The 17985-nt window shown below is 41.6% G+C and overlaps 1 protein-coding gene across 7 annotated transcripts in view; it reads left to right on the top strand.

Moving 5' to 3' along the window:
* LOC117251034 (partitioning defective 3 homolog B-like) overlaps positions 1-17985 on the top strand; it is a 266671-nt gene that overhangs the window by 171877 nt on the left and 76809 nt on the right. For all 7 annotated transcript variants that reach the window (XM_033616998.2, XM_078174376.1, XM_033617001.2 and 4 more), the window contains 2 exons: positions 3332-3442; positions 3852-4229. In XM_033616998.2, the coding sequence (XP_033472889.1) occupies positions 3332-3442; positions 3852-4229 (489 nt within the window). The remainder of the gene's footprint in view (positions 1-3331; positions 3443-3851; positions 4230-17985) is intronic.

The raw sequence follows: 17985 nt of genomic DNA, 5'->3' as shown, positions 1-17985 counted from the left end.
AGGGCGACATGCCAAACGAGGTGGCGAGATGAAGGGGTGAAGGCGAGGTAAGCTATGGATGGAAAGGAACAGAAATGAGGTTAATGAGAGAAAAGGGAGAAGAGCGCTGAGGTAAAAAAAAAAAAGAGGAGGAAAAGGTAAAAAGGAAGGGAGGTGAAAGAGGGGTAAGTGAGGGGAAGAGAGAGGGTTGAAGGAAAGGGTAAGCCTGTAACTCTGTAGGTAGCAGTAATTAGAGCGAGGCTTGTCCCCTGTGAGGCAAATACGCACTCACGCTGTTAATACACACACAGCTATGGCCCGTCATTTCCATTGAGCCCTCCTCCCCTCTATGGGTGGTGAATAGGCTGCTTTACCCCCCAGTCCACATTAAGCATTTCAAAGAACCTCATTACCTCAATGCACATTGCACTATTTTTTTCCTAGCAATGCACAGACATGCATAGGCTAAACTTCCAAACATTCACGCATCAGTCACACACTTTAAAATGACAATGAATGTATAAATAATGCACAAGCAGGTATGGTGATACTTCATAAACATCAGCAGCAGCGGGTAGCGGAAGTGTAGACCAAAGGCTAACACATCAATAAATTCACTAGATAAATAAAACATAAAGTGTGTTATAAGGTCACGGTTTGCATGTTGGAGATATTAACTATTTAACAGTTTTGACTGGCTCAATTAACCATATCCTATTCGCCATACAGCTGCTGGGGTGTAAAGTTTAATGAGCTTCAATGAGGGGAGTGCTTTTTCCCCCCACTCCATTTTTTTGTGCCAGCTTGTGAGCAGGCTATACGTGCTTATGACATTTTTAGCCTCTGATATTTAGTTATCAGTGCAGTCAATCAGACCTTTGTCTGCATAAAAGTTGACTCAAATCCTATTTCAGCAGTAAAAAAACCTGAATAAAACAATGAAATTTAATTCATCATTCACTGTTAATGGTTTCTCTTTTTACACCCTGTATCTCTCTACACTCAAGCTGTAATACAAGTTAACTGTGTTTCTGTCATCGACCTGTAAGCGGAGATGTGGTCAACTTTCATTCACATTTAGTAATGAAGTTTCTTTGTGTGTGGGCATGTGTGCGACCCACAGTCTTGTCCAGGTAATGACTTGTGCAGTGTCCAGTAGTGCTGAGTACGCTGTTGATGCTGACCACACACAAACTGTATTGACTGGTGTGGTTTGAGTATTGATATGTGGCCACTTAAGACGGGCCTCTTAGTCTATTGTGTGTATGCCATCTTTTAATTTAGATTAGGCTGTACAGAGTAGCAATAGCTTTACATATAGCCTCCCTCTATCTAATTTATTGAACTACTCATACTCCATTTATTCCAGTGCACTTTACATTGCAATCACTAACCTTTACATATAGACTATATAGTCACTCTATATTTGTTTGTCCAACTACTTATTGTTTACCTATTTTTAATACATATCTATGTGCCTTTTATGCCTACAGTATTTGTATATTATAGTTCTAGTGGGGATGTTAACTGTTAATTGGTTAACTGCCGAGAATATTTTTGACTGGTCACACATGTTGGGCTGTGGGTTTATTTTCCTGCTCTTAAGTTTACTGCACTATGCACCACCCTGGTCTGGTGGGAGCTAACTAGCTAGCAGCACCGTTTATTCAGTCATTACAACTAGTAACACCGTCCCAACCGAACAGCGGAAACATAATGCCCCCTCTACAGTCTCCTTCTAGCTCGCACCAGTGAGTAAGCAGCTCAGTTTTGAACCATAAACTCCCCTTTAGCATTGTTGACTATGTTAACGTTAGCAGTGTCAGCACAGGTTGTAGTGCTAACATAGTGAAAATGCTAAAAGGTTTGTTGTGGTTCAAATTGAAGCAGCTTACTCACCAGGGTGACCTTGGGGGAGACCGGAGGGTGGGCACAATGTCTCTGCAGCAATGTGTTTCGCCGCTAGCCAGCTAACGTTAGCTCCCTCCCGACCTGGGTGGGAAATGAGTGGGGACCGGAGGTTAAGCAGTGGGCATGTTTCCACATGTTAACGTGTCTGGACAGCTGTCTGAAAGCGAAGCCAACAGAAAATAAAATAAAAGGCAAGACGTCGCAAAACAGAGAAATTTTCATCACCTCTAATTGGATGGGACCTTAAAATGCAGCGCTAAAGCTCACTGAGTCAAAGGAGCACAAGACTAAAACGAAAGGCCTCTTGTATGTCACATCTTTATTTATATTATATATATATATATATATTATATTAGCTGATTGGTTCTTGCCATAATAGGAATTTTAACAGTTGTCCAATAGGGCTGTCGGCTGTGTATTAACCTGACTTCTGCACAACACAACTGATGGTCCCAACCCCGTTGATAAAGCAAGAAATTCCACTAATTAACCCTGATAAGGCACACCTGTGAAGTGGAAACCATTTCAGGTGACTACCTCTTGAAGCTCATGGAGAGAATGCCAAGAGTGTGCAAAGCAGTAATCAGAGCAAAGGGTGGCTATTTTGAAGAAACTAGAATATAAAACATGTTTTCAGTTATTTCACCTTTTTTTGTTAAGTACATAACTCCACATGTGTTCATTCATAGTTTTGATGCCTTCAGTGAGAATCTACAATGTAAATAGTCATGAAAATAAAGAAAACGCATTGAATGAGAAGGTGTGTCCAAACTTTTGGCCTGTACTGTACATATATAGAGAGAGTGAGTTTGAGTTATTGGTATAGTTAAAATTCTTGATCTCAAAGAAGAAAGAATGTCAGTAAGGGAGGATGTTTTGGGAGCATTTGAATTTAACTGTGACTTTACTGTAGCGTTAGCTGCAGGGTAGAAATTTAGCTGCAGCAGCAATGCAGGCTGAGGGTTATGTTAGCTATGGCAGCTGCTTACAAGTATCAGTATCTACCACTACCAGTTTTAAAAGTCACCTGTCTGGGAGAAGTGGTGGATGTGGTGCCATATATAAGCTTATAAGCTGCAATGTGATATACATTTGTATGTGTTCTTGCTTGTGTGTTTCTTGCTATGTATGTGTGAGTGAGAGGCTGAAAAGAAGCAGAGATGATTCATTTGGTCTTGACACTGAGTCACAGTCTGCTCTCGCACTCAATAACAGTGTGCTGCGTTCATGTTACGTGAATGATTTCAGCCATGTGTGTTTGTTGTAAGAAGGGTGTTAATGTGGCGTTTGGTCCTGCTTCCACAGTACCACATTATACTGAGCACTGCTTAAATCCCCATACAGAATTATTATAATGTGATGTTCTTGTGTACTCTCTTTCTCATTGTGTCTGATGCCCATCTCTCTGTCTTTCTGTCTGTTTCTCTGCCTCTCTGCACAGATTTGGGAAGAAAAAAGAGGAGAAAAAGGAGGCAAAAGCAGCTCTGCAGCGACAGAAGTCAGACATTCTGAGTGATCATGAGTTTGAGAGGATGAAAGACGAGAGGGAAAGGTGAGGAGCTTTGATGGTGATGATTTTTCTTGCTTTAAATTTGCTGACATACAGACTCAGATACTGTGTATATACCGTGTGTATATTTTTTCGTGTCTTTTCCTATTAAGGAAAACTCTGCACCTATCTTTTGTCTTCCCCCCTGATGGCAGACGATTGTTCACTTATTACTCTCATGGAAACCATTGAAACCAATTCATTAATATCGCTGCCATTCCTGTCTTTTATTTATCCCTCTTTCCACTCCATGCTTGTCATTCTTGAGCTCTCTATTAATGGTGGGCTTCTGTGTGGTTTGTTTAAAGATATTTCTTTGTGGTAGCTCTTGTTGAACCTCAGTCATCATTAGTCCACTCATCGGAATAGTCCATCTCTAGGCGTCTTAACTTTCTCTCCATCTGTCTGTCAGGATCGAAGCAGGGCATCCTGAGCTGCGAGAGCAACGGTCCAGAGACCAGCAAGGTGGTGGTGGTGGGTCGGCATATCCAGATGTGGAAGATGATGACACAGACCCCAACTATGCCCGTATACAATCCTTCAGGGACAGAGATATGGTTCCAGTGCCGCAGCCACCCTCTCAGTCGCCTCCCTACAGTACAATTCAGCATGCCCATGCAGGCAACCCTTCCCCACAAGGCCCATCTGCCTTTCCAGGCCACGGGAATCATGGTAACGACCCTGGAGCCATCCCTGATGACGACCCCCTTGACAGACTGTACGCCAAAGTCAATAAACCAAGGGGAGCTGCAACTACATCTCCTCCTGTCTCTGCTTCTGCTAATGACAGGTAAGGTTTCCGCGACCTTCACCGGGTTTAACAGTCAGAAAAAAGCTTGGTAGTTGGTGTTTTTTATTCACAGTAGAAATGTTTGACCCAGTAGTCTAACACAAAGTGGCAGAAATTGGTCTTGAAATTGATTTTAGTATATCAAAGAACTTATAAGTATTAGTCTTGGCTTTTTAAATCCTGCAAATAAACCTTTACACCTCTCCCGGAGCCACGCCTGGGCTAAAAGCTCCAGGGTATCTACACTGCTCCTTTCCTTCCCCATCCCTCTTCAGTTTTAGAGTGCAATATTATCTTGCTGATGCTTCATTTTTCTGCCTCTCTTTCCCCCTCACCTGTCTAATTCAGGTTTATCTGTTACGGGCCAGTTTGTGTGTGTGTGTGTGTGTGTGTGTGCGTGCGTGCGTGCGTGCGTGTGTTTGAGAACAAGAGAGCGATAGAGACAGACAGACAAAAAGAAAGGGGTGAATTATTTGTGCTTGCTTTGAGCTTGAGCATGAGTGCCTGTGTACTCACAATCCCACTGACATACATATTGTGTATGTGTGTGTGTTGTGTGTATCCCAAAAATATCACTGCAGGGCTCAATGTGTTCCTCTCAATCCTTACTCCTTACCTTTATTATGTCAGTCACAGCTCACTTACTCCTGAATATATCTACCAGTGCAGATATTCTCACACAGAGACACATACCCGCGCACATCTGCCTTATTTCTGTACCTGCCTTCATGCGAGGAAGTAAACCTGTTTGATGGACAGTTCCAGCTTTCGCAGAGATGTTTTCTGACACTGTCTTTTTCTCATATTGTTTCCTCCCTGCATAAATAGTGTTTCATTATAGAGAGGCAAGAGTCATCTGACCTTGGCTTGTAGGTTAGACTTCTTTGAGATTTTTTTCTATTGAAGGTAAATTGCTAAATTATTTGTTAATGAGCAAGGGGATGGGATCCAGCAAAATTCAGCATAGTTTTAGCCAGTCCAAGACACTGATGGGAAAACAGTGCCAGATTAAGGGTGACACACAACCGTCTTTAAGTTATTATAAGTAAATGCCACTTGAAGGTCTACGTACCTTGCAGTTTTTCAACCAGTGTTGGGCGACACAAAAGGCGTCATCCGGCGGAGTTTAACTGGCTCTTGGGCTGTTGCTCAAACTACAGATTCTACTTCCTCATTTTCGCATTGCTCGCCACCCATGCCACACAAAGAGTGTAGAAGTGGATCAAGAGACAGACCGACCCTTCTCTGTCTCGCTCAAACTCGGACTAAACTTTGATCAATCTGTAAACTAGACAGTGCTGATTGAATATAAACCAAGGTTATGCTACTGCACTACCTATTTCTTGCCTAAAATTTTTTCAGAAACATATTGTAGTGCCCTGTTTAGCTATAATAGCCAGAGATTATGAACAGGAAGTGGGCGCCATACTGTTTCCTGCATAGTAAAAACAGAGGCTTACAAAAACTGAGATCAAATGGTAAAACTAATCAGCGCTTATCAAGTAAAAACTAAGACTCTGTTACTGGGTTTCCTATTTCCCACCTCAGATGTTTTCAGGAACATGTTTTAGCTTACAGTTTAACTGTTATACAGGATCCTTTGTTACCAGCCGGCCACCATTGCGTCAAATGGGCGAGTTTGTGTGACATCACCTACCAGCGGGAGAATTTATCGGGTCGATTGTGGTAGTTGTAGGTTTTCTGCCTCTTGAGCAAAAGTGAATTTCATAGTCCTTTTTCTCTGGTCATGAAGGACCAATTTTAAAAGTATTTGCATCTTTCTACTGCATAGAACTACACTAAACATTCTTCTAATGGTGAAATACTTATTTAACCAGAGTGCCATAAAAAATAATTTGTGCTAACCAGAGTCTACTCTTTTATTATCAGCTTTTAGTATGTTGTTGTGAGTTTATACAATTTAAAACAATTATTCACCCCTCAACTGCAGGTTTTCACACATATCCCATAATTTCTGGTCTTCAGTGCGGACAGTATTATTTGGATTATGTAACTATACATATTTATTCTTTATTTCCTTGGGCTTCAATGATGCAATGCATGATTATATATACAGCTAAATATGATAATTGAAGTAGACAGTTTGAAATATTTGATATTAAAGCATCACATTTTTGTTTCTGTACATATGTGATATGTTATGCCAATGTCGTTTCTGACATTAACGTCTAAGATAATACTACGTTATTTTTAGATAAAAAAAAAAATCATAATTAACTAGATGTCCAATGGATCCAGTGTGGATCTTTACTTCAGTTTCCCCACCTCTGCCCTTAAATAAAATGAGTCTAAGAATGTCTTGATTTTAGAAACCTATATCCATGGCCACAGCAGTCCTGCTATTCATTTATCATCACTTCCTGAAACCTGATGATGCAGACAGAAGCAAGTCCAGGTATTGGCTGACAGTAATCGATGATGCCATAAAAAAAAAAAAAAAAAAAAAAAAAGAAGGTAGTTGTGTCAGCGGTGTCTGTGTATGCGTCTGTGTGTGTGTGACTCAGTGTTACTGTACGTCAAGGGAGGGAGGCCAGAGCCACGGTATGCATGTGGGAGAAGGAGATAAACAAAATCGCTAAGGACTCCATTCCATCAGCACCTCAGCAATGCAATGAACCGATTTACACACACACATACACACACACACACATAGAGCATAAAACTGTGTGTGTGTGTGTGTGTGTGTGTGTGTGTGTGTGTGTGTGTGTGCACGCGCGCAGACTGAACGGAAGACATAGATAGACTGCTGTCTGATAGAAAGCAAGTAATGGATATTAAGAATAGCTCCAAAAGCCAAACAGGCACTGCTTCGTCATTGATAAAGTTGGATAATGATCAGTTAGTTGAAATATTAAAAACTTTTAATAGATTCTGAAGCAAAGATGAGCTGGAATATTTGGTGCACAGGACACAACATTATGCTTTTTGTAAGTTTTGGCAGTTTATATTTCCACCTTCAAGTATAGGCCCTACTGGCTACTGAAAAAGAAGTTGCGATATTCTTGATAGAACAATAATTTAAATTAATAAACATTACATAGAAATATAATAAGTATAATTATACTGCTATTGTTTTTTGGCTGACACCTTCTGGTTGGTTGGTTGGTTGATTAGTTATTTGTTATGCTCTGACAAAATTCTCATTGGTGGAATGATTGCTAATGATACTTTCATAATGCCATATGTCCACCAAAGCTTTTTTCCCAGCTGTTAAAGCCAGACAGTCCTCTGAAGACGCACAGCTGGCAATGTGGAAGTGCTTTAGGGGCACGGTGTTTTGTTCAGCTGAGATGCCTTGGTTGCATCTGGTTGCTATGATAGGGAGTATCCGCTAAGTATGAAAGTCAGAGAGAACTTGCTCTGGTTATGGCTCTAGATGAAGGGAAGGTTGAAACATATAGGGAGAGAGGATAAATCCCCCAGTCCATGTGGCCAGCAGTATTCATTTCTCCTTGATTACTGTTGATGTTTATCACATGTACGTGTTGGATGTGACAGTTGGTCTTTGTGATATCTGCCCCTCTTCCACTGTGATCGAATGCAACGCTACCTGGTGGAATGCACTCAGAGCACTTTGGCCAATTGAGTTTATCTAGGGATAATATGCAGTTTTTTTTCTCCCCATCGACCAATCGACTGGTTGAAAAGCAGGTATTTCAGTCGACCAAAATGTTCCTTTGTTGACTACAGCCTGAGTTGCTTTTTTGGGTAATGCTGGCTCCCTTTAATTTTTGGTCATCAACTGTCAGTAACGCACAGCAGAACTGATTCTGTATCAGCACTATACTATTTTTATTGCCTTTGCTTGCTCATGCAGTCTGCTCTGTGGTGCATCTCCGCTAATTTGCAAAGCCCCCATAGTGATTTTACTCTGTGACTGGGTCTGAGCCAAACACTAAACCAGCTCATAAATGCTATCCTTTCATACCTGCAACTATCCCTGTGATACATGTGCAGCAGAGAGCGCATTATCAATCAGTAGGCACTCAGTAGTTGCCCCTACTGAACGTAACGCTCGAATCTGGAATCTGTCAAAGCTTTTGACAGATTCCATTCAAGTGGAGCAACAGGCTTCTGAAATAACAATGATGTCTTTTTCCCCAAGTTTATTAATGAGTGATTCGAATAAGTATCAAGCTTGCACGCAGCCTTCTGCAACTGTTTCATCGTCTTTGCAGGAGTTCAAACATTGTGTCAGTTCATTCGGACAGCTGACGGCACAGGTCTTAAAATAGAGTCAATTATATTTCCCCAGCACAAGTTTATGTGCCTGGCTGCATGTGTGCATTTTTATGTGTGTTTGTGGGCTTTGGGAGATTTATTTTTGTTATCAGTGGGTTGCTTTAAACAGCACTATTATGGAAGGACAGTTATTTAACCACATAGCACGGTAATATATCACACTGTCTGCTTCTCAACCAGCCCACCACCTTTAATTCTAAAGGGCACCGCCAGCTCAATTCCTTATGCATGGAAGAGTTTAATGCAAACTCATTTAGTAAACCCATTACACACACAAACACACACACCGCACATTTGGTAAAGATTACACATACACAGAGGCATGTATGTGTGTCTCACACAGGCCAAAATAATCTACTCTATCACTTTTTCTTCTAAATGTTTTGTCCTGGCTCTTTCCACAAAGGTAAGTGTTTCCTATGCCATCTCCTTTACATGAGACAGCCTCCACAATAAAGCATCTAATTATGCAAATGCTATGTGAAAACAATGAGTGCACACAGTCTCTTTTGCAGGTTGTTTTGATATCAGAGGCATCTGCTGAAACGCACATGAATGGAGCTGAAAGACAACACCTTTGCTGTGTGATCGGCTATATTGACATTTCAAAATAAAGGATCACAGAGGGGGTTAGGGGCGACAGAAACTCCTATATCTACTGCTACACAGCCTCCAGCCAGGCTTATGTCATCTTCTTCACATTTATCCTACACTAGAGACTGTTTTCAAAAAGCTGAGTCTCCGGGGTTCAAAAAGCCAGCCAAGTCCGGATGGAGTGCTAAATCAGAGAGGTGGAAGATACATTTTCAAATTTCGTCAGCTTAGTATTGACGTACAGTCATATTCCTGGTGTCCACCCTCCTGCAGCTCTTCTGCTTCTCTTCCATCTCAGCACACAGATGGACAGATTGGAGGGGCCTGAGTGGCGCACATAGGGAAGGAAGTAGCAGTGGGAATGAGGCAGGGAGAGAAAAGGATGCAAGCAAAGGAGCTCTTTAGAGGATTTTCAAGTGGAGGGTAGGATTCTTTGCCCACTCTCTGCGTACACACACATACACACACACACACACACATGCACAGACATGCACATACAACACTATCTTTCTCACTCTTTCCCGTCCTCTCACTTGAACCATTTGCGCACTCACATGGTTAGGTGCATGTACAAAACTGAGGTAGTTAGGATGTCAAAAACACACACACACACACACACACACACACAGAGTCCATTTTCTGAAGTGACCACCCAAGCCTTGGGTGAGTGCTGCCCTCCGTTTTCTTGAGTGGGTGCCCCCCTCCCACCGCTCGCTCAACCACTACCACCACTACCTAACCCTTCCAAGTGCCCCTTGCAGGTTACCATAACAACCACGACCTCTGGCACTCCACCAATTAGAAAACAATCAGTCTGGAGAGACCAGATTGGAGTGAGCTTGCGGGAGAGAGGTACTGTAGCGCATGAGTGAAAGATAAGTAGAGAACAAATAACATCAAGAATGAAAGAAAGAAATGTAAAGGAAGAAAAAAACATGGAGAAAGCAGAGCTTCTCCAAACCTAAGAAAATTAATAGCACAATGCAGGCGTACTTATCATGAAGCCCTATTGAAATCTAATGCAGCGGCCTTGCAACAGATGTCTTTGCTTATTGTAAGGTATGTTTTGAGACTGTCAGAGAGGTTTCGAAGTAATATTTTCAACCTGTCTGTTTTGTATATGCAATGCAAAAAATTTGACAGGCTTACACTTTTCAGAGTATAATGTAGTATATACTGTTTATATGCAATAAAATTGATTTTGTAAAGCATTTTAGACACATCCCATAAACAAATAAGATCATACCCATTATAGCAATAGCTCCTTAATCCAGTGGTATCAGCAAATAAAGCTGAATAAACATCTGCTGGACTAATAACGCTAAGTTTCTACTCCAGCCCCCTCTAGCCCCTCTCCCTCCTCAAGTGTTTCTCCATTTGTGTTTGTTTTGGGGTTTGCTTGACGAAAGAGGATAAACATGTTGGAAGTGATTTTGCCATTGGCTCTCACATGTCCCACCATCTGCCATTGCGAGAAACTCTCAAAACTTTAGCTTTGTTTGTGCCTTAAGAGCAGCCGTCCTCTTATTGCTTTATGCCATACAGTACAATCATTGGCTTTCCTTTTGGGTGGATATCCACCACATTTGCAGTGAGATGCTAGTAATACCCTTTTCCCATCAAAATTAACATGTATATGCCATTTTTTTAAATGCAGGGAAACTGGCTAAACATAGGACATAGACTGCTTTCCCATTACCAGTAGACCACAGTTCTGCAGTAGAAAAATATGCCTTTCTGTTCTGCTTTTTTTCCCCCAAGGGTGTTATGTATGACATTACAAACACGCAGGAAAACGGGGTTAGCAAACAATGGAAAGCAACATGAAGGCCAGTGAAAATGTTGCAGTGGTTACTCATTCAGTTTTTCTTTCAAACTCAGTTCTGACTATTATGAAAAGATGTTGGAGTGTTGCTTGGAAAGAGATGAACAGAAATTGTTTTTTATTATATCATGCTCAAAAAGGGACAAAAATGAGCAACAGGGTGTCATTTTTCCATCACTGCCAATAAGAGCTGATCGGAGCCGGAGCAGATAAATACCCCGTCATGTGTAGCACTTCCCATAAAAGACATAAGTCAGACGTTCGGTGATGGTGTTTGACTGCTAAAATGCTACACATGGGCAAATGTATAAATTTCTACACAACACACTGTACCTTACCTAACATATTTAAGCCTATATTGTATAGACTGTGCACGTCATACTTCACGGAATGTATGAACTGAAACAGCGTGCTCCCAAAATGTGTATTAGGAGTCAGAATGGTGAAATAGAGACCAAGAGAGACCCAGAGAAGGCTTGTACAAGAGAGAAAGATGAGCTTTTAGCATCGCTTGGTCACTTGAGAGGCTTTCTTTCCTCCATGTTAATTAATCAGATATTCTCTCAGCTCAATGAGTGCCACACACAAAGACACACACACTGGCCTTTTTTTACACAGTAATACATACTCACTGTCTTTATCTTGCACACTTCTCACACATACATACACACAAACTGGAGGGAGCTTTTAGTGGGTGCCAGGTTGGTCTGTGCGAGTGCTGTTTTCCACATCACTCTCTTCTTGTAGGTAATTAGTTTTGGTTGGGCGGGGGCTGTGTGTGTGCGTGTGTGTACGTGTGTGTGTGTGTGTGTATGTGTGTATTATGGGATGTGTCTTCGCTAGCTTTGGGTTGTTACGTGATTTTGGCACGAATGAGCTTTACCACAAAGTCATGAAGAAAAGCTCATTACTGAATGAACAACTGAGGTCACATTAACACAGAATGCTGTGGAAAACGGCTACGACAGGAGCAGTAGCTTACAGGCCCCATTTGTAAAGTTTTCGATCATATTTCAGTTAACTCTATGAGGATCTAATGCAAGTCCTACTATCTGTTTGCGACATATGCACATGTAGCTACTTGCCCCTCTGACATGCAAGACAATGTTTACATTTTCTGACAAGTGACCTGCAATTAATGACTGTCCTGGCCACAAAGAAAAAAGTACATTCCTGCACACACGTCACTGCTGCATTGATTTATTTAAATAAGTGTCAATGTGTTGGTCACAAGGCCCTTTCCCATTACATTCACTGCACCACAAACAAGACAAGGCAAGTGGTGCGCATGTTGCCTTCCACTCATCCTGTCCTTGCCAAAAAAACAAAGGCTTTGGTCGTTTGTTAAAGTAGCTGAAAACATTACCTTGCATGGCGGTTGAATTCTTGCAATATCACAAGATCACACAAGAAACACAGGATCACGAGATCACATGAAAATCCACTTGGTCAGGCTTCAAGTAATGCGTTTGTGTCAGTGCCATCAGTAGCTCAGACCTATCAGCTTCCTGTGAGGAGCTGGTGGCAGCTTTAGGTGTGTCACAACACGAAGGGGCAACTATTGGTTCAAAAGAACATGGTGGCTCCTAAAGACTTTAGCATAGATGCTGCAGTAGCATCAGTAATACCAGAGCTGGAGAGTATTTCTTCCTTAAAAGAAGAGCAAGGCTTACCTTGATAGAAAGATGTTTTCACTCTTCTTCCAACTGACCTGTGATAGATAGTGATAGACATATGTTTTTTTCCTTTTCTATACAGTTTCCAATGACAGCTTCTCAGATGGGTAACAAACCATCTGGCACGTCAGATTACTCAAAACAACCTCATCCCCTGTTGATTTCTTGTAACAATGCAGACTATCTGTCCCTTATCTTTATCTAGTTGTACTTTATGTAAATGCAAAAATGCATGCAGCAGGAAATGTGGAATTTCCAACCAATTTAAACTGAAGAGAAGCAAGCAAATTCAAGGACCATGGCGGGTATGAGAGAGAAGTTTGGAGTGTTTTGGAACTGAAGGGGAATAGAATGGAAGGTTAAGTGGGATTAGGAATAAAGAGGAAGGGGAGTTGAAGAAAGAAAACAGGGAAAGGGGTGAAACAGAAGAGAGGTATAGAGAAGAGAAGAGCCAGAATGAGTGTTTAGAGCTACAGGAACAAATTAGCAGGAGGAAGTGTTGAAGAAAAGGGGGATTTTCATTCTAAAAGCAGGAAGAGAGGGATACAAAGTAGAGAAAGTGGAGGATAAAGGTTAGGGAAAGCAGCAGACAAAAGAACAGATTTAAAAGAGGAGAGGAGCAAACTGGAAAGATTGGGAAAAAATGATTGAGGGTCAGTGCATGTTTAGAGCAAAAAAAAATGAAAGAGAAGAGGATGATTTGGAGGAGAGAATAAAGCGTCCAAATTTTGAGGGCTGAAAGGAGACATGAGTGGACCCAAATAATTGCAGGAATGAGAAATGAGGATCAACTAGTGAAGAAAAGGGGAGAAAAGAGGAGGTAGCAGGGGATTCTGAGGGGGAGAGAGGCTAAGTGGATGTTTTAGGATAATTCAACAGTTGAGATGGGGAATGAGCTGGACGGAGTGAGGACATGCAAGGAGAATGAGGAGGGGGTCAGTGAATGTCCAGGACTAAAAGGGCAAATTAGACTGAGAAAGGGAGATGGGAAAGTAGAAAAAAGTGAGGGAAACTGAACTGAGATGCTGGCAGTAGAGAATGTGTAGAGGACTAAAAGAGAGGAATGAGAAGAGGTTGGGGGGGGCAAGTGATGGAGAGCAGACGAGAAAAGGCCCAGAGTGTGTGTTTTCCGGACTCAATGCGCGTGATTCAACCTGGCTAATAAGAGAAAGCTCTCAAGAGGCACTCGTCCGCTCCATCCCTTCCTCCCCCTTGCTCTCTTTCCCTTCAATATACCCTTTCTGGGTCCCTCTTCCCCCTGTTGCTCTCTCTTCCTCTCATTTATGATTTCCACCTCTTGTATTTGCACAAGTACTTCTCAATGAAAAATAAATTCCATGCAAAGGACATCCGCCCGTGATGGAGCACGTACACAGTAAAAGGACACATGGGCACATAAACTCGGGCTCTTAAAAGGACACACAAGCAAATGAACACAGTAAAAGTTCAAGACACAAAAGGTATATGCTCAGGGACGGATCTCTCATGTTATTTTCCATCTATATGGATGCGTGTTCTTCCATTACTCTTCAATCTCACACCTTTTTCGAAGGGATTATGAAAAAGTGAATTAGATTGAAGTTTGAGTAGTGGTAACCTGTAGCTAAGCAACATACACTCATGCATACCATGCACATGCATTTTGTACGGATATTGTGTGTGTCAGATTCTGTTTGGCAAAGACTTTTATGCTTCATAGAGAGTTAATTCTTGTTTCTTGTTTCTGTGAGAGGGTTAGTGGATGTCTTTTAGTGCAATGATTATTGTAAGAGAAAGCCGATACAAAATGTATGTATAGTAGCACTGGGTCGATTTGAAAATATTCAAACTGCTTAGATATTATGTGAAATACCGGAACAGACCGGTACTCCAAAATTTACCAGGTGTTCCACTTGACTCAGCAGCCGCTCCCAAGTGGAACGTATTGCAACCATGTCCTAACAGCAAACAAGCGTCTGACTTTTGCATAGCATCTCATAACACTGGAGCTCTATGTCTACACTGAATCCATTAAATATGCACTTACGTTGCGTCATGTAAACAAACATCATCATTATAGCTATCAGCTGTGTGCCCGAGATTAGTCCAGGGATGTAACCACTTAAAAGAAGGGTGAGTAACTTTCTTGCTGTCTTCCTACATTATTACTGTTACTTTTTTAGAGAAAACACACGTATTACATTGTGATAGTCTCTGGTAATGACATGCAATATAGCCAACACCAAGTGGCCTAGTTTGTTTTTAGGGATGGTCATTTAGCTTACCAGAACTTTGAGCTATCTGTTGTAATGAAATAAGTAGGTATCGTAGAGATAATCCCTCACTCAAACTTCATGGATCAGCTGTTCCTCGTCCATTGTGCTGCTTCTAAATCAAGCGACAGGAATAAAAAGAAATAAGGCGTCCAACAAAAGTTCAGCTCAAAATGGCGTAGCCAGTCAGGACACATCTTCCACCTGCTTCAAATCATAAATTCTTGGTTTCACATCCATATGCTTGATGTGAGCTTGCATTTTATCTCATCACTGTGAATTCAGGTCTAGTGTACACACCATGCTTCACTCACTTACTTACTGACCTTTTATTAACAGGTTAACATATTCCTGTGGCTATTAAGTCTGGGTCATAAACAATGTTTGACATTCACAAGTGTTTTTTATTATGGCCATAGTTTCTGAATAACACTATGCATTTCTATTCACATCATATCCTCCTGAGACCTTGTGTCCTCATATGTGAACATCACTCTTTGGGTTTACTTGACCTTCTACTTCATTCTTCTTAACTTAGACCTGTTGTCCTCGTTTGTGGACACTTTTTTGTGCTATCTACTGGCAGTAAGCACAACACACTAATCCATGTAAAAAAATAAGATGGCAGCCATGCAGCTGACCCCGACATATAAGTGGACAAGGTCCAAAACCTGTTCACATTTTATGGTTGAAACTGGTTTATTTCTGATTAAGAATGTTCGTAGTTTGATATAGCAACAAATTGGTGTAATTTTAGCAACGGTAACAAGATAAGATGCTGTTAATTAGGAAGTACAAATGCATATCAAACAAAAGTTCAGGTCTCAGGAGGAAATGAAAAATCAGAACTCAAGTTTGGGATGAAAGGTTAAGTTAAAGAATTTTGGGTAAGGTTAAAGTTACTTATTGTGCTTGAGGTTGGATGAAATTATTCTGGTTAAGGTAGAGGCTTCATGAAATCTAATGAAACTACCCCAGTTGAGTCCACAGGACCAGCACATATTTGTATAAGGAGCAAAGGAAATTGGAAAGTGAGCATGTGAGGTCATATGAAGTAAAGGTCAGCTGGAGTAACTTCTCAAACTGTCTGGAGTAATTAGAAAGATTCTTCATCAACTTTAAATCAAGTGTAAAACAGCGTCATGGTAGCAGTTTAGGTTACACTTAGAACCATGGAGACAAAAGTAATGTATGGATATGAGTGAAGAGAGAGCCAAAACATTATTCTGTTGTTCATGCACCAAAATCTGACCTCTATCAGTTAGTTGATAAACATCTTTTTGAGCCAAACAACCAATTTTGTTGTTGGAAGATAAAGTTTCTGTTTGCTGATGGTTTTGTTGACAGTGAAGACAACATAAAGCAGGTTAAAGAAAGGCTCCCCAAGTGTCTCATTTACACTAACATACATCGAGCAAAGCCATCTCCATCTTCAGTTCGCTGTGATGGTTGCTCTGTATCACTGTGAATGAAAGAATGGAAACAAGCCGTTGCATGGCAGAAGTCTTCTATTCAACAATTGGACAAAGCAAACCTTCTCATTGTTGTTCCTCTAACTAAAATGAAAGGAGTCTGTCCTTTCATTTTCTCTTCATCTTCTACAGGACATATTTATTAGTTTTGTGTTATGTACACACACTGTGAAGTATATTGAAAGGAGACTCCTTTTTATAGTTACACAGCTCTTCATCGCTCAATACAACACATTCAAGAACAGATAAAGAAAGTGAATTTCAAGTATCAGCAATGTAACTTTCAGAATGACCACTTGTGTTCCCTGTAATAGCCTGGGCCCAAATAGCTGGCTGTTAGCAAATGATGCTTATACTCTAGCATTGCGAAGGGATCCAACTGTGTCACGGCAGGTGTATTGCTCAGGATTCATGGAAGTGTGGAATGTGACGTTGTGTGGACCGCAAGCAGCAATGCCAGAGGCCAAGCTAATGGTCCTTTATTGAACGGGCACGTTTTGAATGGGCAATGCTCTGGTTATCATTACATGAATATGAAAGAACTGAAATAGAATTGCAGTGGGAATTTGCAGTTGCTATCATCCATTAAATGCAACACTGAACTGGGAATCAAAACCTGGGTCACTCCCATGGGACAGCCGTTAACCCCTCGCGTCAGGTATAAATCCAGCTTTAGAGAGATGCCATCCGCAGCTATTGTGGTTGGCAGAGGCATTAGGCAAATTGGCCTCCTGCCACACACACATGGCTGTTAAAGTCAAAGGGGAATGTTGAGCCAGACAGCCTGCCTACATGATTTTATGCCAGCCAGTTTACCACCTGTAGCACTCCCTCTCTCTGTCTGTCTGTCTGTCTGTCACACACACACACACACACACACACACACGTAGGTACACACACATAGAAGGCTTGTCTAAATAATGTTATGCCAGACAATTTTCAATCTACACAATACATACACTCACACACATACACACTGATTATCATGAGGATAGGATGCCAACCTCTGCCACTGTGAGTGTCTCTCTTGCACATGCCGGCATTTAGACAGCTAGTCTGATTGATGTCATGGCAGTCGATAGAGCGCTAATTACTCCCCGTGCTTTGACGAGACCGCGCAAGGAGCAGTGTCATATCCTGTCAGCTGCATTTTGAGAACATGTGTCACTTCCTGTTAGCCTGTGGAGGAAACGAGAGCAACAGAGCAACCTGACAGCACGTACACTTCATATACACAACCGCGCTATTACTTTTTAATTTCACCCCCCCCACACACACACACACACACACACACACACACACACACACACACACACTCACACACACACACTCTGTCTGTTTTTGCCCCCGTTCTGTTTTTTCCCTATGACCCACCTGCAAGCGTTGGTGATCTTTTGTTGTCAGACTTCATTAGCAGAGACGTCAGCTAATTAGGGCCGAGAACAAGCTTGGAAGATTAGGAGGAAGAAGATGATGAAGAGTTAGGCGAGGGAGATATGGAGGGAGGTTAGAGGGAGGCCAGGGCGGAGGAGATGGAGATGAGCAGATGATGAAGAGATTAAGATGGAGTGGGAGGGAAGGAGAGATGGATGGTATCAAGGTGCGGATGGAAACGACGGCAGAGATGATTGCCTGCATAAACTGCGGAGGGTAGAAGGAGGCGAGTGAGCGGGG

The sequence above is a fragment of the Epinephelus lanceolatus genome, chromosome 14 (genome assembly GCF_041903045.1).
Source record: "Epinephelus lanceolatus isolate andai-2023 chromosome 14, ASM4190304v1, whole genome shotgun sequence".
Classification (NCBI taxonomy): domain Eukaryota; kingdom Metazoa; phylum Chordata; class Actinopteri; order Perciformes; family Serranidae; genus Epinephelus; species Epinephelus lanceolatus.
This window is presented reverse-complemented; position numbering and strand designations above follow the sequence as displayed.